This window comes from Colius striatus, chromosome 6 (assembly GCF_028858725.1).
Source record: "Colius striatus isolate bColStr4 chromosome 6, bColStr4.1.hap1, whole genome shotgun sequence".
NCBI classification, from domain to species: domain Eukaryota; kingdom Metazoa; phylum Chordata; class Aves; order Coliiformes; family Coliidae; genus Colius; species Colius striatus.
The window spans coordinates 19,367,829-19,395,778 of record NC_084764.1 but is presented as its reverse complement, the minus strand read 5'-3'; the positions used below and the strand labels follow the sequence as shown (position 1 = coordinate 19,395,778).

Genomic DNA, 27,950 nt, shown 5'->3' with positions numbered 1-27,950 from the left:
ACTTCCTGACTGCTTTGCCAAACTATAGTATTGTCATGAAGGTGGCAGGTTAAAAAAAAAAACCTCAAAACAAGAAAAACACTCCCACTGCCAGTCCAACCCCTACAATGCCGAGGTCACAATGCAGAACAAAGTCTACAGAAGTTTAAGAAGATGGAGGTTAAATAAATACAGTCTAAGTACAAGCCTCAGGTGTAGCAAATGATGCAAATAAATGTATTTACATGCTTTAGATGTAATGTACATTGCATGTACGTGCAATTCCAAAGTGACATACATTACCATGCCATCTCCCTATCCCGTAAAAAAAATTAAAAATCAGTCTATGCTTCCTAGGGAGCTCTGCCTCTAACATATGTGCAGAGTAGTCTGCCAACAGATACGGATGTCCATCTTAATACTTTGCTGAAGAGGCTTTTATGTGATCTGCCTGGACATGTTCCTATGCGACCTGATCCAGGTGGACGTGCTTCTGCAGGGGGGTTGGACTAGATGATCTCTAAAGGTCCCTTCCAACCCCTACCATTCTATGATCTGAAATGTAAGTATATTTTCTTTACAAGGCACATGAGCCATATTCTTGCAGAATAATTCTGAAGAAAGTGTTATCATCAATATGATCTGCCAAAGAGTGTCTTGTAAAATGTTTTACAAGCTCATTTCCCGTGAAAATCAATGCAAAAAACCTCTCTTTAAAAATAGCATTGCATCGCAGTAAACTTTGTGCTGTTAAAACTGCGAGTTCTACAGATCTCCAAACAGTTAATATGTCCTAAAAAAAAAAAAAAAATCACATTTTTTTCGACTGCAGAACTCCAAAAGCTTCTTCTAACAGCCTTACAATGAGAATTATGCAAATACTACGCTAGGGGAATGAGTTTAAGCAGTTTAATGTCTCCTCTCTCTAGCATATTAAAAATTTGCAAAGCCCTCATTATTACAAAGGGATGCCAAGTAGAGAAATCTAATCTAACTTTTCATGTACAGTCCATCCAAGCTACGAGCCACGTTACAGACAAAAAGACACATAAGCTGTCTTAGCAGGTAGCCAATTTTGATTGGCAGGTAGCCAGAAACGCATTAGCAGTGTCTGCACTGCAGAATAGTTATATGCTGTGTTCAGAGCATTTACGATTCTGGAAGAGCTTTTTAGCTTTGATGCAGTGTTCCACAAACACACTGCACAGGTTTAAATCCAGCTTCACAGTAAAAAAGCCAGGCTATATCAAGCAGGGCCCATACTGAGCAAAGCTGAGAGCTCTTTGCAGTCTCAGCTGCCCTCAGCAGAAGCAGCCTGGGCACCTCTGCTCCCAAATCCCTGGTCTACTGCATGAGTCCAAAGACCCCACAACTCTGCTGAAAAGGAGGCCTTTCAGGAATAAATAGGCATCAGAAATAGCAGTGAAACAGCCTGGAAGAGATAGACCACCTATCTCTCACCTATCTAATACAAAACTCTAGCCAAAATTTGTCTGGCTATGCTACCAGTACTCTAACACATGGAATTTTTAAACGTTAACAGCTTTAACAAATAATCTCTGTTTAAACAGCTGTTTTAAAAGATAACAGCTGTTTCAAATGTAACAAGCAAAAGGGATATTTCTACGATGGAGTTTTACTAGCTACATACACGCATAGATTAAGATTCACTGAACGTGGCTGGATTTGATGATCTTAAAAGTCTTTTCGAACCGAAACGATTCTGTGATTCTAAAGTATAACATTACAAAAAAAAAGAAAAAAGAAAGAAAAAAAAAGAAGAAGAAAGGCCGCCTCTCAGCTGGAAAGTGCTTCAGCTCCTGCAGTGACATGCAGCCCCAACTTACTTGCCTCCACCTTCTAAAGTTACCTCACAGCGGGACGGGAAGGCGCTCCCCGAGCCGCGGGCGAGGATCGGCTATCCTGCCTACAGTCTCAAGTCCTTGTTTTCAAGGAAAGGGAAAAAAAACGGTGAAGGTAAAGCCCTAAATACACGCCCGGCCCCTGCCTTCGCCCCGAAGGGCTGCCGCGGAACCAGGCACCGGTCTGTGCGGGCCGGCGGGGCTCGCCCGGAGCCCGAGCTCCGCTCCGGCGGCACGGCCAAGCAGTGGCTCGGCAAAGCGGAGAGCTGAGCCCTGCCCGGCCCAGGGGACGGTCCCGCCGTCCGTCCCGCGGGGCCTAGAGGGCCGAGCACGAGCCCTCCCCACTGCAGCCACCCGCAGCTGGGACGTGGGCCGGGCCCCGCCGCCACAGACCCGGAGTCCGTCTCCAACCCGCGTCGTGGCAGTCGCGGCGGCTGCAGCCCGAGCACTCACCGGGAGGAGGGCCGAGCCGGGCCGAGCGCAGCCCACCGCGGCGAGCCCGCCCAGCGCTCTGCAGCCGCTGCTGGCGGCCAAAACACAGCGCCGGCCACCAACCGCGGAAACGTCACCACTGCCCCGCGCCCCGCCGGCCTTGGCCGGCTTCCGCTGCCGGGGCGCGCCTCAGCACCGCCTCCTTAAGGTGGCACCGCGGAAGCGTCTTGGGGTAGCTCCGCAGCACCACCAGTAACTGCGCCGTTCCAGCTTAAGAGTGGGCGGTGCGCGGCAATAGGTGGGGAAAGAGTGGGGTTCCCCCACGGCGCTGCGCACGCACCCAGGAGGCGGGGCGGGGCGGGGCGGGGCGGGGCGGGGCGTGGTGCCGCTCGGTGCGGCTCCTGCAGCGGGCCCGGCAACCTGAGCGTGCGCTGAGCCAGCGCCTTCAGCTGCCGGCCTGGGCGAACTCGCCAAAGGACCCTCCGGGGGGTGGCGCCCTCTCGCGCGCGCCAGCGAGTGGGTGTGCGCAGCACGCGCGCGAGGGGGGAGGGGCTTCGCGGCGTCGGCGGGAGGAGGCGCCCTCCCGCGGCGGCGCGATGGAGCTGGAGGCGGCGCGGCGCGCGGTGCTGGCGGCGGTGCGGGGCACGTGCGCGGCCGACCTGCCCCGCCTGCTGCACTGGATGCGTTACACCAGTAAGCGCGGCCCGGCGCAGGCGCTGCGCCGCGGGAGCTATTGCCGCCGCCCGGCAGCTGACGGGGCCTGGCGGGCAGGTGCTGGGCGCGGGAGGAGGCCCCGGTGGGCGTAGCGGGCCTGGGCCGTATTCCGCCGGGGCAGCCGGTGTCGGTGCAGCCGCCCGCCTGCCCTGTTCCTTTAAGGCGCTGGCACCGAGCTAGCGGTACGCTCCGGCGCCGCTGCCTGTCTTGCGGCCGAGAGGTTCGGTGCGGCAGCCGCGGGGTGAGGGAGCGGTGTCCTTGCCCCCGCGGGGCCGCCTGCCGGACCGAGGGCCGCCGTGCCTGGTCCAGGCCGCGTCGGTCCCCGGGCAGGCGGCTGCCAGGGCCCGCGGCCCTAGGCCGGCCGGCGACGCTGCGGCCCGGCGTGGCCCGGCCCGGGCGAGGGGCCTGCCCGGGAGCGGGGCTGCCGCCGCAGGGAGCGGGTCACCGTGCTGGGGCAGGCGCGAAGCCGTGGCGCGGGCAGCCCGTCAGGGGCCGCCCGCCTCCTTCGACTCACAAGTAGGATGTGCTGTGACCGAAGCTGTCTGTCGGTCCTAGCTCAGGCTCCTCAGCTGCCGTGGCTGCCCGAGCTGGCGTTACAGCCCGCTCGGGGTTGCGAGGGCCGTGGCAGAGGTGCAGGCTGGTGGCCGTGCGGCGGTGCCGGCAGCAGGGCAGGCAACTGGCTATGGTGGCATCTGTTTCAGTTCCCCGGCGTATAACGTCAGGAACCATATGGAGGTACTCTGATCCTGACATAGCTAGAGGCTTTCAGGTGTTAGCGTTGTTCAACTTCGTGTGTGCTCACAGCAGCCTTTCAGAAACTTGAAAATAGTGGTTTGAGCTAATTGGCAAACACTTATTTCCCCACTTAATGCCATCTGAAGTTAACAGAGCTTTCTGTTTACATTCTTGTTTGTGCCTTAGTCTAATTTCATCAACACACTGCAATCAAGTGTCTCATGACAGATGAAGAAAGTAAATGTGGGTCAGTGCACAAGCTGTTTGTTTGCAACTGAACAAAAAAATGGCATGGAAGACCTGAATATAGGCAGTGCACTAAAGCTGGAGGCACTGACTAAAGACTGCTTAGTCTGTGGGTATATTTGCATTTTGCCATTGCAGATAAAAATCTTGAAGGCTCCCCGAAATCCTTTGAACTGGTCTCCAGCAGCCAATAAGTGTGTGTCCTGTTTATTAGTCATTGCCTCCTGGGATGGTAAATCCACTCTTTGGTGATCATGCCTTGAGTGGGAAAAAAATTGTCATCACTTCCCTAAGATGTGACATATTGTGCTAGGATTATTATTCTTGTTCAGATCTTTTGTTCCAGCACCTTTGCTTTAGGAAACATCTTCATAAGCAAGCATATGGGGACTATTTTGCAGAGGCCAACTAGGACATGTAGAAACTGTCCAGCTGTCCAGGTACTTGGATCTGCAAACCTGCTGTTGCTCTGTGGTTTGCAGCTCCCACAGGCACTTGCATGAAGAGAGGCAGGAAAGATCCTTCCCTGGCTGAGCGGGTCCCCGCTCACATGGGAAAAGAACTGTCTGGGTGCACAGCATTTACCCTCTTACCACCCAATGGGTTCTTTCCAAGGCAAGATATTGCCAGATATTTTGTAGCACCTCTGAGTCGGCTTTTAAAATTAGAGCAGGGATGGGATGCCCTAAGACTTGAAGGCTTTAGTTGTATGTAGTTAGTGTTAATAGTAACTATGCATTCTTACTTTATGCCTGTGTGTAGGTACACACATAATGTATTGCACGTGTCTACACATAATGGTAGAACAATCTGCTATAAGCAGTATTTAATCCTTTTTAAGTCCTTATCTGGATGCAGTAGCATGCTCTATGCTCTAAACAGTGTCTGGCTTACTGTAAATAATGTTAAACGTGTTTTTCTTCCATCCAATGTACGCTTAATTTTAAAATCTCCTTGAATTTCATATGCAATTATTGATGTTGCTTGTTCACTGAATGTAAACCATTGCAACTCCTACACTATGTTTGCATGCCATGCATATATGCTTTTCTCAGCTTATGGACTCCAAGTACAGTAAAGCACATGGGAACTTGGTAGTGAAACCTGTACATGCCGAACTGTTTCAGTTAGGAAGCACATCATCGTTTGTGGATGAAATGAAGCTGGGCAGGTGTGTAGATCTGCTTGAGGACAGGAAGGCTATTCAGAGGGACCTGGACAAGCTGGATCAGTGGACTGAGGCCAGTTACCTGAGGTTCAACAAGGCCAAGTGCTGAGTCTTGCACTGGGGCCACAACGACCCCCAGCAGTGCTACAGGCCTGGGGAGGAGTGGCTGGAAAGCTGCCAGGCAGAAAATGACCTGGGAGTGTTTGACAGCTGGCTGAACATCATCCAGCAGTGTGCCCAGGTGGCCAGTGACATCCTGGCTTGTATCAGAAATAGTGTTACCAGCACAGCCAAGGAACTGATTGTCCCTCTGTACTCAGCGCTGCTGAGGCCACACCTCAACTACTGTGTCCAGTTCTGGGCCTCTCACTACAAGAAGGACACTGATGTGCTGGAGCGTGTCCAGAGGTGGGCAATGAAGCTAGTGAAGGATCTGGAGAACAAGTCTTACGAGGAGTGGCTGGGGGAGCTAGGGTTGTTTAGTCTGCAAAGAGGAGACTGAGGGGAGACATGATCACTCTCTGCAACTACCTGAAAGGAGATTGTATTGAGGTAGGGGTCAGTCATTTCTCCGAGAAACAAGGAAGGGAAATGGCCTTAAGTTGCTCCAAGGGAGGTTTACGTTGGACATTAGGAAGAACTTTTTCCCTGAGAAGGTTGTTAAACACTGGCACAGGCCGCCCAGGGAGGTGGTGGAGTCACCATCCCTGGAGATATTTGAAAGGCAGGTAGATGAGATGATGAGGGATACGGTTTAGTTTAGTCATAGGCCTGGGAGTGTGAGGTTAATGGTTGGACTCAATGATCTTAAAGGTCTTTTCCAACGAAAAAGATTCTATGGTTTTCTCCACTTTGATTCTATGATTGTGCTTTACCTCTGCCATTGGAATTTTTAGACAATGACATAGTTTGTGTAGACATGCAGAAGTCTTTTGTCAGTGAATAACTTTAAATTTTTTTATGTTGCAGCTTCCAAAAATTCTCATAGTTCCCGTGAAAGATGAGCATGCTATAGTTCCTAGCCTTTATTACATTGCAATCTCAGATACTTTTTTCTGAATTTTAATGATCTATATCCATGCCTAAGTCTTACAGTGAAAAGAAGTATATATTCTTGCTTCTTATTTACTCTTCATAGTTAAGATACAAGCTAAAGTGTAGATAATGTTCCAGGTTTTGAACTACTTTGTGCTTGATACATCTGAGCAGTCTGTGTCCTTCTCTTTTTATATTGTTTGCATCAAGGCTGATAGGTGCTGCTTCACTAGGTACATAATCTTAAAACGGACGTAATTAGTTTCTTAGTTGCCATTCAGTGGCTTTTAGCTCATGTGCTGTAGATCAGATGACAGAGTAGACAGGATGTGTAGGGTCACAATCAAGTGGCTGTAGTAATGAATCTAATTTCACCTCTATAATCTCCTTGGCAGACCATCTTCAGAATCTTTTTGTTTTAGAGTTCTTGTAGTTGCTATTTGTCATATTTTATTGTCTTTGCTTACAGGCTTGTTCTCTGATAATAATTTGTACAAATTTTCTCTCAAAGAAAAAAACGATCACTGTTCATGTCCTGACTGATGCTATTAGTTTATTTTCTGAGAAATTAATGCTTTGGGCATCCACATCTTTGGCATTTCCTTACAGTTTGTGACTATTTTGCCAAGTGCTATTGCAGTATAAAGCTATGGGTAACCATATTTGTTCCCAGATGTATTGTTTGGGACATGCATTATTTAGATTAATTTTATTTCCCAGATTGCCACATTTGTGGAGAAATTTAGAGCCCATAGATTTTGGTCTCATGCTACTGCTTGTAGAAGCTACCAGTTTTTTAATCCGTTGATGTTTTAAGTAAAAGTATTAATGTTTGCACAGTGTATGTGCTATCTGGAGGTACTGCAGTCTCCCCCTTTGACATACATATATGTGTACATGTAGGTGTATAGTAGAGGAGAGGGAATTGGAAGCTTTTATGCCTATCTGTAAGAACTTTCTTTGTAATCCAGTTAAGATATTTTACATTGTTTCACACCTGTGTTATGTTTTTCCACTCTGCTTTTTCTGAATGGTTGTGTCCTTCTGGTTTGTCTGCAGTTTTCTGTTTCATCACCCTGAGTAGAGTTTTCCTGCAGTATTAAACATTAAGTAAGCAGAGGCATTTGCCCAGCAGGTCAAATTCCCTCATTTTTTTTGCAGTTTCTCTGAAGGGGATGTCCCCAACATGACACTCTTGGTGATGTTTCTCTTTGTATTGTTTCTCTGAGCTGCTTTCATGGCCAGATAAGGACAGTAACTTTTACTGTGGGATTTTTTTCCCCTCAGAGTTGTTGCATTTGAGTTAGTTAAACTGCTTGTTATAACACCTAGATAGTGCTGTAATAATAAATACTAATTGGACGGAGAATAGTGAGGAGTTGGTACTGAATACATACTGAATTCTGCTGAATATAACTGTGAAGTTTGAAATTCTCTCTCTGAAGAGAGAAAACAGTTTTATGGGAGATGCTAAAAAGATACCAGATCTCTGTACCACACAGAAATAAAAGTCTAGTCTTTGGCAATACAGGAAAGAAACAGCCCTCTCGTGGACAAAAGAAAAAAAGTTGCAGGGATGGGGAGAAATAATATTCTGCATGAGAAACTGAAAGCAAACAAGGATAGGATAAATGGAAACAAAAATGTCGTCCTCACAGATAAGTTGTTTTTCTGTGGTGTGTGGGTTCCCACCCCCCCGCCCACTGCTGTCCTATTCCTGTTTCTGTCAAAATGTTGAGCTTATAGTTTTACTTCCAGCCAAGGAGGACTTGGGCATGATTCCAGTGTTAGCTACAGTCAGGCTCCTTTCCTCCCTCACACCTCTCTGTCAAGTAAAGTGTACGTGCAGCCTTAGGTTGAAGTCCTCTGTAAAATGGTTGTCCTTTAGGGTCAGTGAGGTCACAGAGACAATCTTCTTTATTAGTGTAACTTATTTGGTGTTTTCTGACTCACATGCTGTAGGGAATGTTACTGAGAAACTTCCATGTAAGAGCAAAATTACTTTCTAGTAAAGCAAGTTGTCTAAAATAAAGACTCGTGTATGTGAAACTAAGTGAATATTGAACAGATTCTCACTCAAATGATTTCTGACTAATCTTCCTTAGTAATTCCTGGAATGTAAGTGTGTGCAAGATGCTGTTCATTTTATTCTTTGTACAAATACAGAACAAAATAACCAGTCATGCCTTTTTTTCCCCCTGCTATTGAGAATTTTAGAAATTCCATATCTTTACATATAATGGAAGAAGACGTTTCTGTTTTAAGGCAGCTGCTTAGCAACACTACTTTGCTGTTTCGCAGTCAGACAGCTCTTCCTACACACTGCAGTGAAATGTACGTCATTTCATGGTGACTTGCACTCCAGCTTTTCTTTTGAGTTAGCCTTAGATCTCAAAGAAAATGAAATAATAAGAGTTGGAAATAATAACACAAACCTTTGGTGTCTAAAATGAACTTATTTTTAATAATAGGATGATTAATGCTTTAATATCCTGCAATAACCATGTTCAGAAGTTCTGGTTAAGAAAACTTGGTTGAAGCCCAAGAACTAATTCAAACCACTTGGGGAAACCCCCCTGAAGATCCCCTGTCCCAGCATTTGATGTAAAGCTTCTGTATAAATGGTCATAGTCCCTCTCACTCCTCTACTGCCCAAATTTAACAATTTGTAGTAGCAGGAGAGGCTGCATTTGATAAGAATGGGTGCTGTAGAACATAAGCAATGAAAGCAGAGTTGAGCAAACTATTGGTCTACATGAACAGAGAAAAATCAGAGGAAGTAAGTACAGGAATCCTAATGTCAAGCTTGAGATTGATGTCACCAAACCACTCTTCTTACTGGTAATTACTGAACTGTGCTTAGAGCTTTAATACAGATTACAAAAGCTTGTATCTCGATTCATGTCAGTGAAGCACGGATAAAGTGATAAAAAGACCCTTGATAGTTTTTCATGTACTGTCACTGCCTTAGCACCAAAACTGACTCTTCTAGTACTAGCATTTAACTTTTCTGCAGTCCTGTAACAGTAAAATAAAATAATCTTACACACTTTTCCCATTCTATTTATTTAATTAGCAACATTGAAATACAAAGCTAAGATTTCAAAGTAATGTGCAGGTCTCAACTGCTGATTGTTCATACAGTGATGTATTACTCAAAAAATGATTTAATAATGAACTGTTGCAAGTTAAGGATAAACAACATATAATTAGGTCCAAATTAACTTTTTTTCTTCTGGATTCATTTGTAGTGAGAGCAAACCAGCTTTTAAAGAGATTGACATAGGATTTAGTCATGTGACCTGAAAGTTGAGGACAGTCAGTGCTCTAAGTTCAGGCTTTTGTCAGGCAGTGAAGGAATGGTGTCCAACAGTTAACTGGGCTATGGTTTACATGCTGCTTTAGTACAATGTTCTTCTTATGGAGAAGAAAATTCTCATACTTTTACAAACAGACCAAGTTTGTCCAGCTTTTTCTATTATCTACTTTATGATCTAACTATTGTGTTCTCAGACCTGCTAGGTAAAATCATCAGATGATTTTCACAAGACAAGAATAGGAAGTAGTGTAAGAAAAAAACATCTTAGGATGGTCTTTAATGTTTCCTTTCTGTGCTATTGTCACTGTAGGTGGAACTGAAGTGGAGTGAGTCTCTTTAAAAGGATGAAAACATGAGTTTCTGCAGTATAACAAGTATAGTATGTGATTTTTTTCATGTATGTGAAAAAGAAATTTAGTACAAAGCATCATATCCAAATTGGCAGAAGTGATTTATCCAAATAAAATATCCTTCAGAAGAGATCAAAATACTGTTGCAGAGCCATATTAACTGGAATATGTTTCTTTGTTAAATTTATGCCATACAAAAAAATCTTTTCTACTACTCTCTTGTTTGGTAAACAAAAATGGGATGTTACCTGTAATTTGATGAATCATCAACTTTGAGAATTGGCATTAATTTCCTTTGTTGTGACAAATGATCCTGCTGAGAGAGAGGTCTCAAGAATCCCAAGTACTTCTAAGTTGTTAGTCACTGGAACTTACTAATAGTGGGGAAAACTAGTTATTATAAAATAAGTATGTGACTTACCTTGTTTAAAATTTAACTTTGATGCTTCTTTTGATTTACAAATGTGAAAGGTTTGAAAAAGTAATAAAATGTTAGAGCACTGGTTATAGTTGTATTGGATAAAGCTGATTACTTTCTACCAATAGCTAAGTATGTTTTGGAATAGAAATATTATTTAGAGTTCTTGAAGGTCACAGGTTGCTTCTCAAATTGTTTAGCCAAAGAAGGGGATAGTAAGGTTTTAAAGACATGGGACTTCCTCCTTGACCTGTTTGTTCAGTATCATTTGAACACACTGAATGATTAAATTAACCTCATGTTAAGTAACATGGACATTACTATTTGCTTTTTACTTCTGTGAGTCTGAATATGTATCTAGAAGACGATAAGGTTTGTGCTATTATGATTGTCTTTGCTAAATCGTCTTCTTTCCGTGTGACCTGTAATCTTCTGTTGTCATTTGGAAGTCACACATTGCTTGTCTTCAGTCATGTATTTCACAGTGCCAGGATGTTTGGATGTTGGTATAGCGGTGTTCTCTATACCGTGTGAGGCTTTGTGATGTTTTCTTAGCTTGTGTTAGATTTGCTCTAGAAAGGCTGAGCAACACCAGGGTGTTAATCACGCTTTTTGCAATGTGTTAATTAAATTTTAGAAATGCGTGTTGACTAGGTCCAGTGGAACCGGTTTTTGAAGTAAAATACAAACACCATGTACTCAGACTTCCTCCATAAACAATGATTGTGATTCATCACGCACAGTTCTTTCCTGGTTAGTTGTCTGTTCAATGAACATGGGGGCTGACTTGCACACTCTCTATTTCCTATATATAACAGGCACTAAAATGATACAAAAATAGTTTTCTGGATTTGTTTTTTCTTTGAAGCTCCCTTGTAAGGTGATACTGAGATTGTCAAGAGGGAACAATTTGTTAAACACAAGGGTGGAGTATTTTCACATTTGGCACCTGTGTTCTGTATTTGATGGCAATCTGTATTTACATACTGCAGAAGTAAATGAGTTATTGTGGTAGCTGTTGCTGCTTTGACAAGCAGGAGGTGACTCTGCATCTGAGTTCAGTTACAGACTCTACACACAAGTGCAGAGCATTGCATGCACAGCTTCTGCTGAAGCTGCCATTTTGTTGTCTTGGAAGGAGTGTGTTCAAAACTGTTGGGGTTTTTTTGGTTCCTGCATGCTTATGATTTACAGTTTTAACTGAAAGTTGGGAAGGAGCATGTCCATTCATCATTGATTTCTTGGTATCAGTGTTTCAACAGTTTTTCATTTCAGCTGCATATGTGCTATAAGGGTTTCCTTAAGACCTGTTTCATACAGAGCATCCACAGGAACTCTTCGGTACTCAGAGGGCCCTATGTGAGGTGGTCAGTGTTGTGACAAGTGTTGTACAAATGGAAGTCAAAGCAGAGAAGGGGTATTCTGGATTTGAGGAAAATATGCCACCTGTCTCCCACTGAGACATGCATTTCTCTACTACAGAGCTGGACACTGAATAGCCTAGAGAGCTTTCCACTGCTAGCACTGGCCACAAAGGTCACCCAGGCCATGAGGGAGCAGGTCTTACTGTTGCACTAACTCTGGGAGAAAGAAAGCCAGAGTTCTTCATTTGCAGTGTGATGTGGCTGGCCTGGTGGTCTATGAACACTTTCTGCATTTCATTAAACACTCTATATGAAATTGATACTCTTAACAGGCAATATAACAGCTGGATGAGCTCTCTTGCATAGTAATAGTATTGTTATAGAGCATGTGCCAGATGTAGGGGCTTATTGCCCACAGGCACTGGTCTGTACAGCTGCTAATATCAACTTTCTGCTCTCTCATTCTGTCTGTGACAGTTTTTCTCCTTTCTTCCTCAGATGTTATTCACCCCAGCAAACTATGGCTCCTTTGCACTCTGAGGGTCTGTTGCTGTGGTGCTGATGGTCCAAAACAGATAAATCTGTCCACCTTCCTTTCCCATAATCTCAGGGTTTGCTTCTGTTCTGTATCTCATCTGTAGAAACTTTTCCTGAGCTGTTCAGAAAATTCACTCCCTGCTTCTGAGATGCTCATAACAAAACTGCAAGTTGTTGATTGGCTTGTGAGGTTAACAGGAGATGGGCACTCATTAGAGGTTTCAAATCAAAATGCTGACAAGCTGGAGCTGCTGCATTGCACCTGGTGTGTTGTTCTTGCTCCTACAGCTGCCGGCTCTATCCCTCCTGTGTTTCTCAACACAAAGTCTGCATCTCTTTAGGAGGTGACATTCTGGAGAACTTAACTGTGGGCTTTTTGGAACAGTAAATTGTCTTCCTGTCATATAACCACTACCTATGGCATTTTGCCCATCAGAGCCTTGAAGTGTAATTGCTACACAATTAATAAATAATAAACCAAATATGTGAAGAGAATCCAGATTTAAAGTTTCTGCTGCTTATTTTGGGGGGATGTGGGATTGCCTGTTGGAGTCAGTTTTGGGACATATAGGAAGAACAGTTTTCATGTACATCCCAAGAGGAGAGTGTCTTACACTAGTGAACAAGGCTTTCTTTAATCATATTGTTCTCACTACAGTGCTTAGCTTAAGCAAAAAGTATTTTGGAAGCATTTCGTAGTTAAAAGTTTATCTGGTCTCTGTTTCTTAAACTAGCCTTAAAATTTCACACTGTTTGTATCATAGCCTGTGTTCCACAGGACAGATTAAGTATATTAGCATAGAGAAACTTGCAGCATGTTTTATAGGTTTATTTTGAACCTACTTGCTATCAAGCTTGTCTGTGCTAACATTCCCACCTGGGACAGCAATGCTTAGAAATGTTAACTTTTGGGTTTTTAAACACCTGTAAAAGCTCTTAGGTCTTCTTTTGGTGGGTGGTATAGATACACGTAAAAACCACAATCCCTGCCCAACAAGGTGTTAGTCTAAATAGGAAAAGAAACAAACCAGAAGGAATGGGGAAGAGAGGGCAAACATCTGTTTTTAGACAAGAATCAGTAGATGGGTTTGGTATATTTATCAGAATTAGATTTACAATTGCTGTTTGTTCAGTGGGTTTTGTTTCTTTTACGGGTATGTAATTTTGTCCTAAGATGTACATTGGTTTAGTTCAATGTCCTCAGAGCAATGGGACATCCAGACAAAACCAGAATTTGATCTAGTCCTTCTTCTGGGGAAAATGTAACAGAAAAGGAGCAGGCTACAGATGTAGAACAGATCTCATGCTGAATGTCAGTTAAGAACATCATGCTCTGGGAAGAGAGCTAACATGAAACTGGAGTGTGTAAGCAGTATGGTGGCTGTGAGATGTGAAAAGTCTGGTTACTGCGAAAAAAATTTTAGCTGGAGTAATGTGTCTAGTTGGAAGTACTGCAGGTCATTCTTTAGAATGAGACAGTCCAGTAGATCCAAAAGGAGTAATGAGAATGAGCGAACTCCTAGAAAAAAAAGCAGGAAAGGGCTAGGTAAGTGGATTTTGTTTCTTCCAGAAAAGAAAACTGATGAGACCCATGATAGATCTTGAAAGTTAAGAAGTTGCTATATACAGAAGAACAAACTTTTCTTTTTCCATTGTGTGTGTGACAGAGTAGTGAGCTTAAATTTTGGCAGAGGAAATCTAGATCAGTTATTAAGAGGAGTATTCTAACACTAAATGTACTGAGGCACTGGAATAGATTTCTAAGGGAGACTGTGGAGTCTCCAGCCTCAACATACGTTTTAAAAGAATAGTTTGGAGAAGTAGTGACACTTACTATTGATTTAGCCTTGGAAGAAAAAAGAATTGGTGGCTTCCAAAGGTTCTCTCTCAATCTTTTTACTAGATGTCTTTAAAAAAAAAAAAAAAGGTGTTAAAGTAACACAAGGATATCCTGGAAAAATAGCAAGAATTTACAGTGTGGTTTTGCAGAAATGAACTCTTGCATCCATTCTTATTTTCTTTCACATAAGAAATATTTTGGTAGTTTAAGTCATGTAAAATCTGTTGTAAGTTGAACTGTTGAACTGTGTATTATCCCTGATTTTTTGTAACTCTTTTATTAGAAAGATGGTATGTATATAAAAGAAACATATATATTAAAAAAGGCTGCATTTAGGCAGCTAAGAGTTTTGTAACTCCTCCAATAGTTCAAAAACATCTTTGATGTTTTTATATCTTAAGCTGAAACAGTATCACTTTCGTGGCAGCCCAGACCGTCGTATGTGAGTTATATGTTTGTAAATATGAAAATAATTTGAGATTTCAAAAAAGCACTATGTTTATTTTGAGTGGCAAAGTTATTACAGTCCAAATCTGTCATTGGCTGGAAAAGCTAACAAAGGTTGAAAAATGCGTTTTGAATAAAAACCTTATCCATCTGGTATTGTTCACATGTTGCAACTGTATTGTACTGGTCATCATTTAGTCCACATGATCTACATATGATTGTACAGAGGGTTTTGTTTGTTTTGATTTATAGGTGACTTTGATGAGCTTGTGGCAAATAACAATGATATTGTTCTCAAAAATATCGCTGAAGATTTGCGGAATCGTTTACCCATGGAAGCAATGTTCCGTTCAGAACATCAAGCTGTTCAGAAAGTAAGCCCATAGTTATGGTCTCCTTTTGCTGAACCATATAATGTATTTTGGGACTATGCTGATTTCAGTTTTAGTAGTAGTTCATAATAGAGAATGAGCACTAGATTTAGCTGTAGGAAATCTCCCTTTGGTTGTCATGTCTGTTGCTGCATGATTGTGTGATCCCAGGAAAGTTGCTTTGTAGTTCTTAATACTTTGATCACGAGTTATTTGGCATAGGTTTCATTCTGTGTGGTATGGCACCTGTCATAGTGATTCTTTAATGCTGGCTCCATAATGGGCTATAACATTCTTCTTAAAGAAAACAGAAATACAGGGCCAGTGTTTCACTGTTGCTGTAATGTGGGCAGCCCAGAAATGGTTTCCAGCTCTTTTCAGATTCCAATGGCTCAGAAAGACATGGGCTGTGAGTCCTGTCAGAGGGAAGAGTACCTTTTCTACTCGAGCTGTCAGTATAGGTAGAAAGTTAATGCATTTGCCAGAAAAGTGTTGTGTGGCTCCTAAACAGGAAAAGTGGATTGGCCACTTGCAGCAAGCCTCGGGGAGGGAAGAAAGAGGAGTAGGAAGATGAAGATTGTACCCGGTGAAATGATAAGGCAAGCATTCAAACAGGGTATGCTTTTAATTGAAAATGACACCTCTGTTAATCAAGGGTTTTTCTAGATTAAGTCATAAGGCATGAAGATGCAAATATTCAGACAATTGAAGCTGAGAAGCAAAACTACCCTTTCTCCAAAATTTAAGTTACATTCTCCTCATTAAAATGGAACAGAAAAAGCTTCCTTCACCCTATACCTCCTCTGTAGTCAACAAAGTCCTAAGGATAGAAAATTCATGTCAGGTATCCTACTCAGCTGTCCTTTGTCAGCTTCCACATACTGGTTATTTCAGTGGAATTTGATGATCCAGTTTATGTGCAGGATTTCAATTGTTTGATTTCTAACTTTTGAGTAGGGAAAAAACTTGGATCTCAAGGATTTTGGGAAAGGTGTGTAACAGTGTATGTGAAATATGGAGACTTGGTTATGCCTTTCTTAGGTTTTGTTCCTCTTCTCAGATACATCAGCACCCACTGCCCATGATTCACGTTGATGCATTCCTTTATGATGATGATTTTGTTGACTCATTGTGTGAGGAGGGGAAAATGAGTAGGAGCTACTGCAAGGAGTGTGGCTCATACAAGACTGCATCTTTAGGTAAGTTCTCTTTTGGGAACATGAACAACAAATTCAGTTAAACCAAACTGGTTTGTGCAGTGAATCAGCAGGACAACACAACATCCAGGGAAGGAGCACTTTATCCAGAGTGATGCAGTATATAGGCCAGAATCATCTCCCATAACCAGTGGAAAGAGACTCCTACACATGTAAGTTGAATTAATTTGCAGTGTCTGAATGACAGTAGTTGCCCATAAATACAGGGAAGAGGCAGGGCTATTTACCAGCAAGAAGAAAGGTGCAAGAGGAAGACAATGCTGTAGGACTCCATGCCATAGCCTCAGTCTCCTCCTATGTGCTGAAAAGCAGTAAAAAGCACCTTCTGTCTTAAAGCTTGAGAGTGGCATGGTATGTACCACTTCTTCACCAGTATAGCACAGGCATTGAGGGAGGAATGGTTTATATTGAGAACACTCAGTTCCTTAAAACCTTGGAGTTAAAACTCAAACTATTACTGTGTCTGCCTGTGGAAAGGTTTGCCATGAATTGTGTTGAGCTGTAGGTACTGTGTTTCCTTGTTCACTTAAACAGTTCCAAGTGGCTTTGTTTTGTGTTCATTATTGTGTCACTGTATAGGAAAAGGTAGTTCAGTTTCATGGAGGATTTCAAAATTCTTCACGTAAGGGAAGAAATATCCAGATTTGGGACAGAGTATTTGGCAGGCTACCTCTGATCTACAAACCCTACACTAGTTCAGGCAGGAAACCATACAAGTTTTCAGTGATGTTAACTCTTCAGATTAATATTTCGTTGGTTAATAAAACAGCAGTTAGTACTGCCCACCCAACCTTTATTCTGTTCTTATTTCCCAGAGTTTATTTCGCATTCCTTTTCCCTCACGGAACTGAAGTTTCTTTATCAACATGTACTGCTCGATCTGACAGGAAAGGTAGTGGTTGACGTTGGCTCCAGGCTTGGTGCAGTGCTATTTGCGGTAACTTCCAGCACAGGAATTCATATTTTATTACTGTGACAAACATTCTCCCTCTTCTCTGACTATCTACTCTCATTGCTCCCATCTTGGACGGGTCATTCTGAGAGGCACCTCTGGTCTGACTCTCTTGTGCAGTATAAGGTGCTGTTTACTAGCAATTTCAGTTCTGTTCTTCAGAATGGGGAGTACAATTTACCTTGCTTATGGAGAGGAAAAGTCTGTTGTCCGACAGAGTAGCATATTGCTGTCACACATGCTGCTCTTTTGCAAGTTCCTGCTCTGTCTCTCCTTCATAAGTAAGTTTGTCCTCTATGTCTTGACCACGTCTATATATAGATAGATTAGTTATGTTAAATTCCTTTATGAAGCTGACAAACTGTTAAGTTATACAAAGGAAGACTTTGATATTAATTTGTCTCCAAAAACATATTTTCCTGCTCACTGTTTTAAAATGTACATAAAATACTTCATCGAGAAACTTGAGTGCAATTTTGATTGCTTTTGGCATGGCTGGTGCAACATATGGCCAACAGCAATGCAAAACACACATTACAACTTTCTTACAAAAGTCAATGGCTGTTTAGGGCTCAATCTTGGAAACATTTGAGCATGTAATTTTACGCATCTGAACAATCTAATTTTGGGACTACTTAAATGAGGAAAGTTACTCCCATTTGTAAATGTTTGCAGAATTGGGTCCTTAAATGGTAACACTTCTGCTAGCCTGAATTTGTTTTGAAGTACTCAAATGCTTATATTCTTCTACTAGAAGATATTCTCAAGTAAAACATGGGAAACATTTTAAAAACCAGTTCTGTTGTAATCATAATCTTGACGTGTTGGAGGAGATGTGACTTCACCTTCACAGGTCGCTTTTCTACACTTTGACTTGAATGGTTTTGGAAAATGTCAATACTTAGATTGTAGTATATAAATATCTCAGATATTCTCTATCTTCAACATTATCTGCCTTTGCCATGGTTGGCAAAGTGTGGTTATGGTGTCCAGTGGAGACACTGGCACTTAAAGCAATATCCTCATTAGGGCCCTGGAGGCTCAAGTATTTGTTGTTTTTTCTTTTTTTCTAACAACTTCTCAAAATCTCTGTCCAAAACAGAACAAGTGTTTTGGGCTTATTATTAAGGGATAATTTATCTTTTTTCATACGAATCTATATGAAACACCTGAAAATGGCAGTTATACAATACTCAGAGGTGCTGACAAAGACTCTGTACCAAAAGATCCCATTATATTACTGGTATTGTCCTCCATTTTCACTCACTTTGCCTATGTATACATTTCATGTTTGAGTTTTTTCTTCTTGCTGTTTTCTTTTTCCCTTCTCCCAAGAAGCAAAAATATGCCGCATCTTTTCCTTTCACTCTGGTTTCTACTGCCTTTTTCCTTTTTAGACTATTTTCCATCTGTTTTGCAACTGAAGTCAGAGCTTCCTTTTTTTTTTTTTTTAAATTATTTTTACACGTCATTTTGGTTTTCTTACTAAAATTTGTGAGGCCTAAGTAGGAATTGACAAATTAGGGGCTTAACTCTGAAAAATATCATGTCCAGTAAAAGACATTTCTCAACTTAAGCTGCTTCCTTAATCGTCACTTGTAGGGGGTTTTTTTTTGCATTTTAATTGATTTTTTTAAAAATATGCTTTAAAGGCATCACAGTTACTAAATTTCCTTTTCCTAATGTAGGGTTATCTTTATAGCTCAGCATCTCAACTGTTCGGAGTAGAAATGAATGCAGACTTTTGCCAGTTGCAAGAAATGATGATTACAAAGTACCAGTTCATTGACAGAATAAAGGTAACTAAATACATGGTTTAGTGTATGTATTTTTAACCACTATGTATTAGATACCCTGTTTGTGGGATTGGCTGATAAATTAGCATTCTGAGAAGTTTCTGTCTTTGCTTGTTCCAGTCCTAAACAAAGGCTTTGCATCGTGGAAGAAAAAATTTGATAGCAGAGAGTAAGATGTGTTGAATCACTTAGCCTTTTTTTGGAGTGGAATTTGTACTAGCTCACTCAAAACAGATACATCTTAGCCATTTCTCCCAGTGAAATCAACAATGCTATTGCCAGTATGGTGAAACTGAGTAAAGAGTAAACAGTTTGGTCATGAAAAACAAAACTAAATGTTTGTGTTTCAGTAACATTAGCAGAAAGTTGTTTGTAGAATTTGAAAATTTTCATCTAAGAATACCTAAGGGATTTAGAGGTATTGGCATTTCCTTTCTTGATGTGTCAGTGCATGTGTACTTTCCACAAGCAAAATGGGTTTCAAACAATGTGATACCACTATGTGAACCACTTTCCTTGTCCCTTTGTGGAAATAACTACTACTATTTTAATAAGCTGCTTTTTTTTTTTACATTTCTGAGGAATAGCCATTGTTTTGTTACCAGCAAAAGTTGCTAAGTAGAATATGCTGGGTAGAGTACTGGCTTTAATTCAGTGTCATGTACATGTGCTCTTGAATGGAGTCACACAAACTGCTGGGTGTAGTAATTTCTTGGGAATTAAAGTAGGTTTAAACTGGAAAGAAATCATGAACATAAAACTCAGAGTAAGCAATATCATTGGGTTGCCCAATTCAATCCCAGTTGCTGCCAGTTTATCCATAACCTTTGTGTTATGTTTTATGTTTGTAACACCTTATTGTGATGAGACTGAAAGTGCAGTTAGGAACTCTGTCAAGTTAATGCAGTAGAGCTGAAGATCTATAGGCATGCTTTTCAGCCTCGTATATTCTTTACAATAAACCTTTTTGTTTTTCCTTCACACCTTGTAATTCTGCTGAAGTATTCATTTCAGAGCATAAAGATAAGAAGATAATAGATTTTCAAAGCAATGCCTGAGGACTTCGCTATTTGAGTCTCATTAGATGCTAATTTAGTCATGTGACTTGTTATTGCAGTCCTTTGAACATTTCAATCTTAGAGTTTTATTTCACCCCAAATGAATCCTCTAGAGATAGATACCAGCTTGAAAAATAGTCAGAATCAAGTTGCTGTTAATAATTTGACACAAATTTGAAAAACTTTTAAGAGACCCTTCTTAAATATCTTTTTTTTTTTTCAGGAGATTCTGAGTTTTTATTAGAGCATGTTGGCAAAGGACAGCAGGGTGGAATGAAAGCTTTAGTGGCTAAATCTCTGAGCAAACCTTGTGTTTCTTTGGTCAACATTTGGTTTGTTAAAGTACATAGAAAGTAACTCGGCATCTTTTGCTATTTGAGCAAACATTTATATGCGGGGAGGAAAGTTCAACAATCTTAGAAAACCTGAGACATCAGTTCAGAAATTGGCTGTAATTGTGAAAAGCTTGGTGTGATTCTGCTGGGCTACAGGGCAGTTTTAAAATCAGTTGCTGCCTGTGTTGTGCCAGTACACAGACAAGTGGGTCAGGGAATTGATGCAGCTGAAAAATAACCCAGAAAAAAAGTAGTGTTTCGGAGGAATACCTGTGTGTGGCTCATGGTGCAGCCACACATGCTTATGTGGTCCCGCAATCCCCAGTAAGAATGAGGATGTGTTAGAAGAGAATGAGGTATTTGGGTCTCTTCAGTCAGCATGGTCACCTACTCTGTAAATGCAGGCTCATTTTAAGTGTTATTCAAGTCAAAATATCAACACATGTTTAAAGTATCCCAGTAGTTTAAACATCTTTCTGAATTGAGGAGTAAAATGTTAAGACTGCTCTTGGTAAAGAATTAAGAAAATTTACTACTAATTGTGAGTTGTTGTGATGCAAGAAGTCCACTGGTGGAACAGTCATTTGTGTTTGAATTAACAGACTGCTGCTCAGATTTTGTGCACAGAAATTCTGTGGGTTTGTTATTTGTGCCCCTTAAAAATCAGAGAGTAAAGTAAAAATTTCTCCTGTGGTGGTTTAGCCCTGGCTGGGTACCAGGTGCCCACCTGGTTGTTCTGTCACTCCCCCTCCTAAACTGGACAGGCGAGAGAGAAATACATCCAGAGGTTTCTGAGTTGAGATAAGGAGAGGGAGATCATTCAGCAATTAGCATCATGGGCAAAACAGACTCATCTTGGGGAGAAGTAGTTTGATTTAGTAATGAACAATCAGAACAGAGCAGGGAAAATGAGAAATAAAACACCTCCCCTTACTCCCTTCCAGGACTCTCCTTCCTTCCTTCCCCCACAGTGTTGCAGGGGATGGGGGTTGCAGACAGTTCATTACAGATGGACTTTGCTGCTGCTTCTTCTCAGGGGGAGGCGTCCTCAAACTTCCCACTGCTACACTGTGGGGTCCCTCCCCATGGGAGACAGTCCCTCACAAATTTCTCCAGCATGGGTCATTTCTCATGAACTGCTCCAGCATGGAGCCTCCCACAGGGGCAGCTCCTGCCCCAACATGGGTCACTCACCAGGAGAACAGTCCTTCAGGTACGGACTGCTCCTGCCTGAGTCCCTCACAGGACCACAAGTCCTGACAGCAAACCCGCTCTGGTGTGGGCTTCTTTCTCCCCACAGGCTCCCAGGTCTTGCCAGGAACTTGCTCCAGGGTGGGCTTCCCATGGAGTCACAGCCTCCTTCAGGCATCTACCTGCTCTGGCATGGGGTCCTACACAGGCTGCAAGTGGATCCCTGCTCCCTCATGGTCCTCCATGGACTGCAGGGGCGCAGCTGCCTCACCATGGTCCTCACCACAGGTCACAGGGGAATCTTTCTTTCAGAGCCTAAGCACCCTCCTCCCCCTCATTCTCCACTGACCTTGGTGTCTGCGATGTTTTTACATTCTCACTCCCTGTTGCTGCTGCTGTTTTGCAACTATGCAGGAACTTCTTCTCAAATACTTTATTCACAGAGGCCTCAGTCACTAATTGGCCAGGCCTGGGTCACCTGCAGGGTCCGTCTTCGAATTGACTGGCATTGGCCATGTCAGCTGCAGGGGAAGCTTCTGGCAGTTCTTTGTTTAAAGAATCTTCCTCTATAGCTCCCCCGTTTACTAAAACCTGGCCCAGACAAAACCACTACGTCTCCTTAGCCTCAGAAATAGTGATCCAAATCCCGCTTACAGTCTTAAGTAAACCTAGGTTCCAATCCATAAGTTCTGACAGATCTAGCTGAGGCATGTTTGCCCCTAGCTGCCTGTCCTGCCCTGCTCCAGGAGGCTGTTGCCTGTGTAAGAGGGCAGCAGCCAAGCCTGTATCTGTAATACCTCTACCACCCTAGTTTATGGTCTTTCATTTTAATCCACAATTAACAGTGTCTTTATGCAGAGGACATGAGTTGAAAAGCAGGACCTACCATATTTAGGACTGCTGATGGTAGCCTGAGTGATTTGTCTTCTTTCTCTGCTGCCTGAATGCTTGAACTTGTTCTTAATCAGCTCCTATGCTGCTACAGTGCACTATTTTAAGACAAATGATTACTAATCTTAATCGTCATAAAAAGCTCTGACTTTCATAAACTAGTAGGTAAATAGTTCAGATGTCCACACACTAGAGGTGAAAGCAGAGACAGAGCCAGTCATTCTGACAACTAAACTGTCCCTATTTCTCAATGAACGAGAGCCTTCAAACAGTAACCTGCCAGTTCTGAGTAAGAAGATACAAGAACACAGTTGCTTCCTTTCCAGTCACTATAGGCATTGGTGAACAGCTTGGCAAAGTAATGTGTTTAAGGAGATAAAGCTGTTTTTTTTAACTTATTTGGAGCACTTGCAGAGAACCTGTGGAACGTAGCTCTCAAAGTTTGAGTGCTATGATGCCTATTTTTTTATGAACAGTAGAGTTTTGTTTCTGTTATTACTGATATTAGAATATTTATCTATTTTGCAATTGCCATAATGCATTCTAATAGAGTAAACCAGAGTCATAAAGTGTGGCAACTCATCATCTTTTCTGCACTTGAACCCTTATAAGTTGCGGAGGTGGTAGTATCTGTTTCCTCATCAACCAGAAGAGTATGCTTTGCGTATTCATTGTAAGGAGGAATATGTAATTTACCTTTCCAGTAAGTATTGATACATTGTTAAGTCAGCAAAATGTTTTTCAACAGATAAGTGTTTTCAGTCTTCTGTACTAACATTCCTCTTTCCTGTCCGATTTAAGAATTCTTTTTTACATCTGCCCAGTATTGGAAGGATTTGTCAAAATGTGAAATGTTAAAACCATCGGGTTAATGTAGTCCCAGCACAACCTAGGAATTCACACAGGAAAGAAAAGTTTTTGAGAGTTTCTGTCCATTTTCAACATAAAGAGATGCACTTTCCAAAGAGTCTGTGAAGTGCAAGCAATATTCAGATTGGTTTCCTTTCCCTTATCCCTTCAAAAGGTGGTCAAATTCATGTTTCTCCTCAGGTTTGGGTTGTGATGTCTTTCTCTGTGTTTAAGAGAAAATCAAACACATCTTACCAGAGTGTTAATGAGCATCCATATTCTCCTGTCACTATAATCTCACCTGTTTGAAAATGACATGATGTGCTAATATCCTTTTTGGTAGGTGAAGGCAGATGGAATCAAACCAGCAACTATGCTGACTGGAGAGGTAGTTGTTTACTAAGGTAAAGCACTTGTCCTCCAGTGCAACTGAGCATCCTGCCTTTCCAGCATACACAGTCCTAGCATATGTCATGAGAATTCAACTGTCAAACTTGAGTTTGTAGTGTCTTTTCTAGCTATAATCCTTTAGTAACCCACTGAGCCTGTGGGATGCCTTTTAATATCCTCAAAAAAAAAAAAAAAAAAGCTTTAACTAGCTTAGCTCCTTTCCTGAAATCAGTGAGCATTTGTGGTAAAATATAGGTAAGTGAAATGTAACGGCCATCATATACATATGGCATGCAGTGTTCTAGACCAAAAGTCAGATACACTTTATTTCACTTAGTGGAATAAATAGAGTATTTTAGTTAGAGGAGATAAATATGATTTTTATTTCTTTCCTTTTTTAAAGCCTCTTCTGATTATTTACTTTAGTTTCATCTACTATGAAGCCAGTAACATGCTGTTTTTGTGACTGATTCAAAATGGTGGTAGCAGGTGCTGTATTAGGTTGACAGGCTTCATGACCACTTGAAGGCTGTATTTGTTTCTTACGTTAATTTATGCCTCGTGAAATTTTTCTCCTTCAGGTGGTTCACGCAGACATCTGTACTCAGGCTTCACTTCTTCAGAATGCTGATGTTGTTGTAATGAATAATGTCTTTGAATATTTTCTTGACAGACAGGAACAAGCCAGGTAAGCTATGTGTCCAAACAAGTTATCTATTTCTTTGGCAATGTGTGTGTAACCTTGTGAGTTATGGAAAACCTTAAGGTTGTGCTTTTTGAAGTCACATACATAAATTACATAGGGAAATTGCTTTAAACTGCCTACACATAATTGTTATGCTTAACTACTAAGGTGTTATGGCAGTTGTTTATTGTTAAATCCACTAAACACAGCTGCTTTGTTTACCCAAACCTTGCCTTGAATCCTTGCACTGATCTGTTAAGAGTGTCTTGCTGTTAAAGGATCTGAAATTACTTTATCAGTGTAAAGCTTAATCTTCAGAAAGAAGACAGGTCACTTACTTGTGGGGGTCAGAGCTGTAATGTAGATGCAGTGCGAAACATGTCTATTGATGATAGTTGTAATACATTTTCATAAGGAAGCATACCATAGTTGGAAGCAAACAAACGTGTGGCTAAGGTTTTTCTCTTTCAGGTACAAGACACTCACAGGTGAGCTTTTACTAATCCATCAGTATCAATTTAAAACATAAATAACTTTACAATCCAAAGATACTGTGCCTTTAGAATGGACAGTCAAAAAGAAAGGGTACCTGTGTCTCTACCATCCCAGCTTGCAGTCTGACACCTTCTAGCAGTTTCAGCTGAAGCTTGTCCTACTACTTTGAAAGCAGGGAGTAATGTCAACCAGAGAGGCACAGAGTGGATGGGTGAAAGTTAGGGGACGTTTCAAATTGCCAGATTTGTTTGCAGGCACATGAGTGAGAATTCATTTGATTTTTCAAGAACTCAGAGGTAGTGGTTTATGTTGCATTAGTACCACAAAGACAAATGACATTTGAAGAATGCTGGAAATTAAATTCTTTTTTTAGTCTGAATTGATGTGCTGTGAGAAATGATCTGACTTGCACAATCAGAACAAAGGAATGTAGGGGTCTATATTTAAACACACTGATTACTAATGTCTTAAGTATTTTGTCACGACTTTTATGTGTATATGTAAAGAGCAGCTTGTTAAGTGTAACAGAAGGGTGCTCATAGACTGGATTTTCTTCAGAAACAGAAGTTTAAAGGAACTGATTGTTGATGTTTAATCCTAGTCCAAAGTGAAGGTACTGACAGTGCAAAATCACTTGCATGTGTCAGAGTTAAAAAGTTACAAAATCAAACATTGTAAGACCATGTATTCCTTGTTTTTAATATGAGGCTTGATTTTTTCATACAAAGAGATTTGCTTAGATATTAACAGTGACTAATAAGCATGTATAGCAAGTCTCTTAAGCTTAGTCTACCTGTGGCCACTATACTGTGAAAGTATGAGATGAATTTTATATCAAATTCAGGTTTTTTCCTTAAAAAACGGTGATGTATTTTTAAATGTTTCAGAGCTTGGGAATTTATTGCTTGTAATGTAAGGAAAAGAGGATCCTTGCTGGTGACAGTTCCAAGCCTTAGAGAATCACTCTCAAAGCTACAGGTAAGTTCCCTCAGCTGGTTCTAGCTAATACGTTTTGTCACTTTCTATGCAAGGGGCAGTCCTGTAGGTGAGGCTAGCAGCTTGCCAGCATTGCTCCGAGGAAGGATATATAATTCTGTGCATAGATTAAGTAGGGCTCTGGATTCTATTTCTGGGTTGACCACCAACACATCTTCCTGTACTTTGATTGTCTCCACCTGTAAAGTGGAAATATCAGCCTATATCAATAGGCTGCATTAATCATGCATATTATGAACGGTACCTTAGCTCTGAGGAGGAAATTCCCACAAAACATCAGCAAAGCTACATTAGTCTTGTAAGTTTAGTGAGACTCATATCTGCTTCCATCAGACTTTTTCCAGGTACAGGGGTAGAACCTCAGAAGTAAAGATGTGTTTATAAACTTCTAGCAGCAAAACTAGAGGAAATGTTCTTCTCTTGTTTAGTTCTACATTTGCACATTGCCTTGAAACATGACAAACGGGTTTGTTAAGCCAGTGGGAGAAAGGAACGTGCTAAAGAAGGACCGTCTTTGAGGATACTGTCTTCTGACTTGCTGTCAGCATAGGAATTGACTCATAATATGCCAGTATGAGCTGTTAGGAGTACGCATTAGGGAGAGATATGGTCTCCTAATTAGCCAAGTGATTGCCATCAGGCATCTTGGATCAGTGACATGGCTTTAAATTGCAATTGGAAACAAACACAACAGTGCAGCTTTCAAAGACATTAAACACCATGCTGCTGCTATTCCCTGAGTAGTAACCAATTCCAATGGACCATCCTCTGCTCTGTGTCCATTCTGCCATAGGTCATCAATTATGTGTGTAACACTTAGACAAATCATGTGGGCTGACTTTAGTTAGGAAACAAAACGCTAGTAATACGTGACAAAGGTGATTTGTCAAGTGGCTTGCTCACCACAGAAGTCTGCTTTAGAGAAATCGAATTGCTTGTTGCCTTTACGCTGATGGGTGAAGTAAATCCTCAGCCCCAGGAGCAGCAATGGTGTCATTTGACCTTTTCTTAGAGCAGGCAGTAGTTACACAGCAGCTGAGAAGCCCTTGGTAGCGTTAATACAATACTCCCTGGGTGTAAAACAAGTACCTGTGATTCTTCTGTGGTACAGTTAGCTGCTCCCTCAGCGCTTGCAGAATGTTGCACTCTGGTCGGGATGCTTAAGGCTTATACAAATGCATATAGAGAAGCATTTGTAAGATAGTAGCAAAATATCTAGACTATTGACTGAGGTAATCTTTAAATATTATATTTATTATTTCCTATTTAAGTTAAATGGCATTTCCAGAAGTGAATTTATCATTGCTGCATATTTTGGAACAACTAATCTCCCTTATTATGTCTTGCCTTTTTAATGTTGTACTGACCTTGAAACTCCTGCTATGTTTCTCAACATTGGATTAATTTAAGGATCTGTTTTCATTGTTTCAGACAGATGTGCAGCTAAGCCAGTGGGTTGAAGAGATGCAGCTAAACTATGATGTGTATATGGAAAAGGATGTTGACAGAGAAGCACTTGAACAAATACATTTATACAAGATTCTCTAGTACTTGGAAAAAAAATTTGTATCCTTGTAATATCATATATTTTTGATCCAAAATGAATTGGAATTGATTTGTGTGAATAAATTAGGTTGAAATTCTTACTGAGCTTATTCTGAGTCCTCTGTGGTTTGTAATGGAAGAGTCTTTTGAAACAGGTTTTCTTATAGAGGCATTCTGTCTCAACAGAGTATATTGACTTTTAATTAGACGATATCCTTATGGTTTAATTTTTTGAGGAAATGATAGAAATAATGGCTTCATACTGGTGCTAAAAGAATTTTTGTTTACTAGCATTGTGCATTGCTAGTGTTTGCTAAGTATATCAAACCTAAGAATGGCAAGTCGTTATTGATGTGAATTATAATAGCACACTTAGCAAGTAACACTTGTTACTGAAAAGCTGCATTACATTGGAGTTTGCTTACTCGTTTTGGTATAGACTGTTTATTATTATCAGTAATAACATTTATTGTTAACAGTATTGTCTTTCATGTTTCTCCGATGGAATTCATGGGTTTTCTTTCCAGGGTCTGCTTGATAGCCAGGGCACCTACTGGCATCAGTTATGAGAAGCGAGTCCTTCCATTTAGTTAGTTGTCCTTAAGGTGGCTATTAGTATAAAATGCCAAAAGACACCAAGGAGCCATTGAAAATTAGCAGAGCAAGCCCAAGATGATAGAACTCTGTTCCACATCCTGAACTTCTGCTGGGAATGGTAGGAAGTGTAATAAGG

General features: G+C 41.4%; 2 protein-coding genes across 3 annotated transcripts in view; one reads left to right on the top strand and one right to left on the bottom strand.

The window, feature by feature from the left end:
* LOC104550292 (signal recognition particle subunit SRP54) overlaps positions 1-2,447 on the bottom strand; it is a 38,107-nt gene extending 35,660 nt beyond the window's left edge. The window contains exon 1 of one of the 2 annotated variants that reach the window (XM_061997570.1): positions 2,295-2,447. The gene's annotated coding sequence lies outside the window, so the exon portion shown is untranslated. The remainder of the gene's footprint in view (positions 1-2,294) is intronic. The other variant, XM_061997568.1, reaches the window with a different exon arrangement.
* LOC104550843 (uncharacterized) lies at positions 108-27,585 on the top strand. The gene is made up of 10 exons (XM_061998233.1): positions 108-115; positions 2,001-2,525; positions 2,572-2,966; positions 14,699-14,820; positions 15,878-16,016; positions 16,850-16,971; positions 18,675-18,785; positions 24,078-24,184; positions 25,564-25,654; positions 27,104-27,585. Exons 1-10 carry the CDS (start codon positions 108-110, stop codon positions 27,218-27,220), a joined length of 1,737 nt encoding a protein of 578 aa, XP_061854217.1. The 3' UTR covers positions 27,221-27,585.
* Positions 27,586-27,950: the final 365 nt, after the last annotated feature.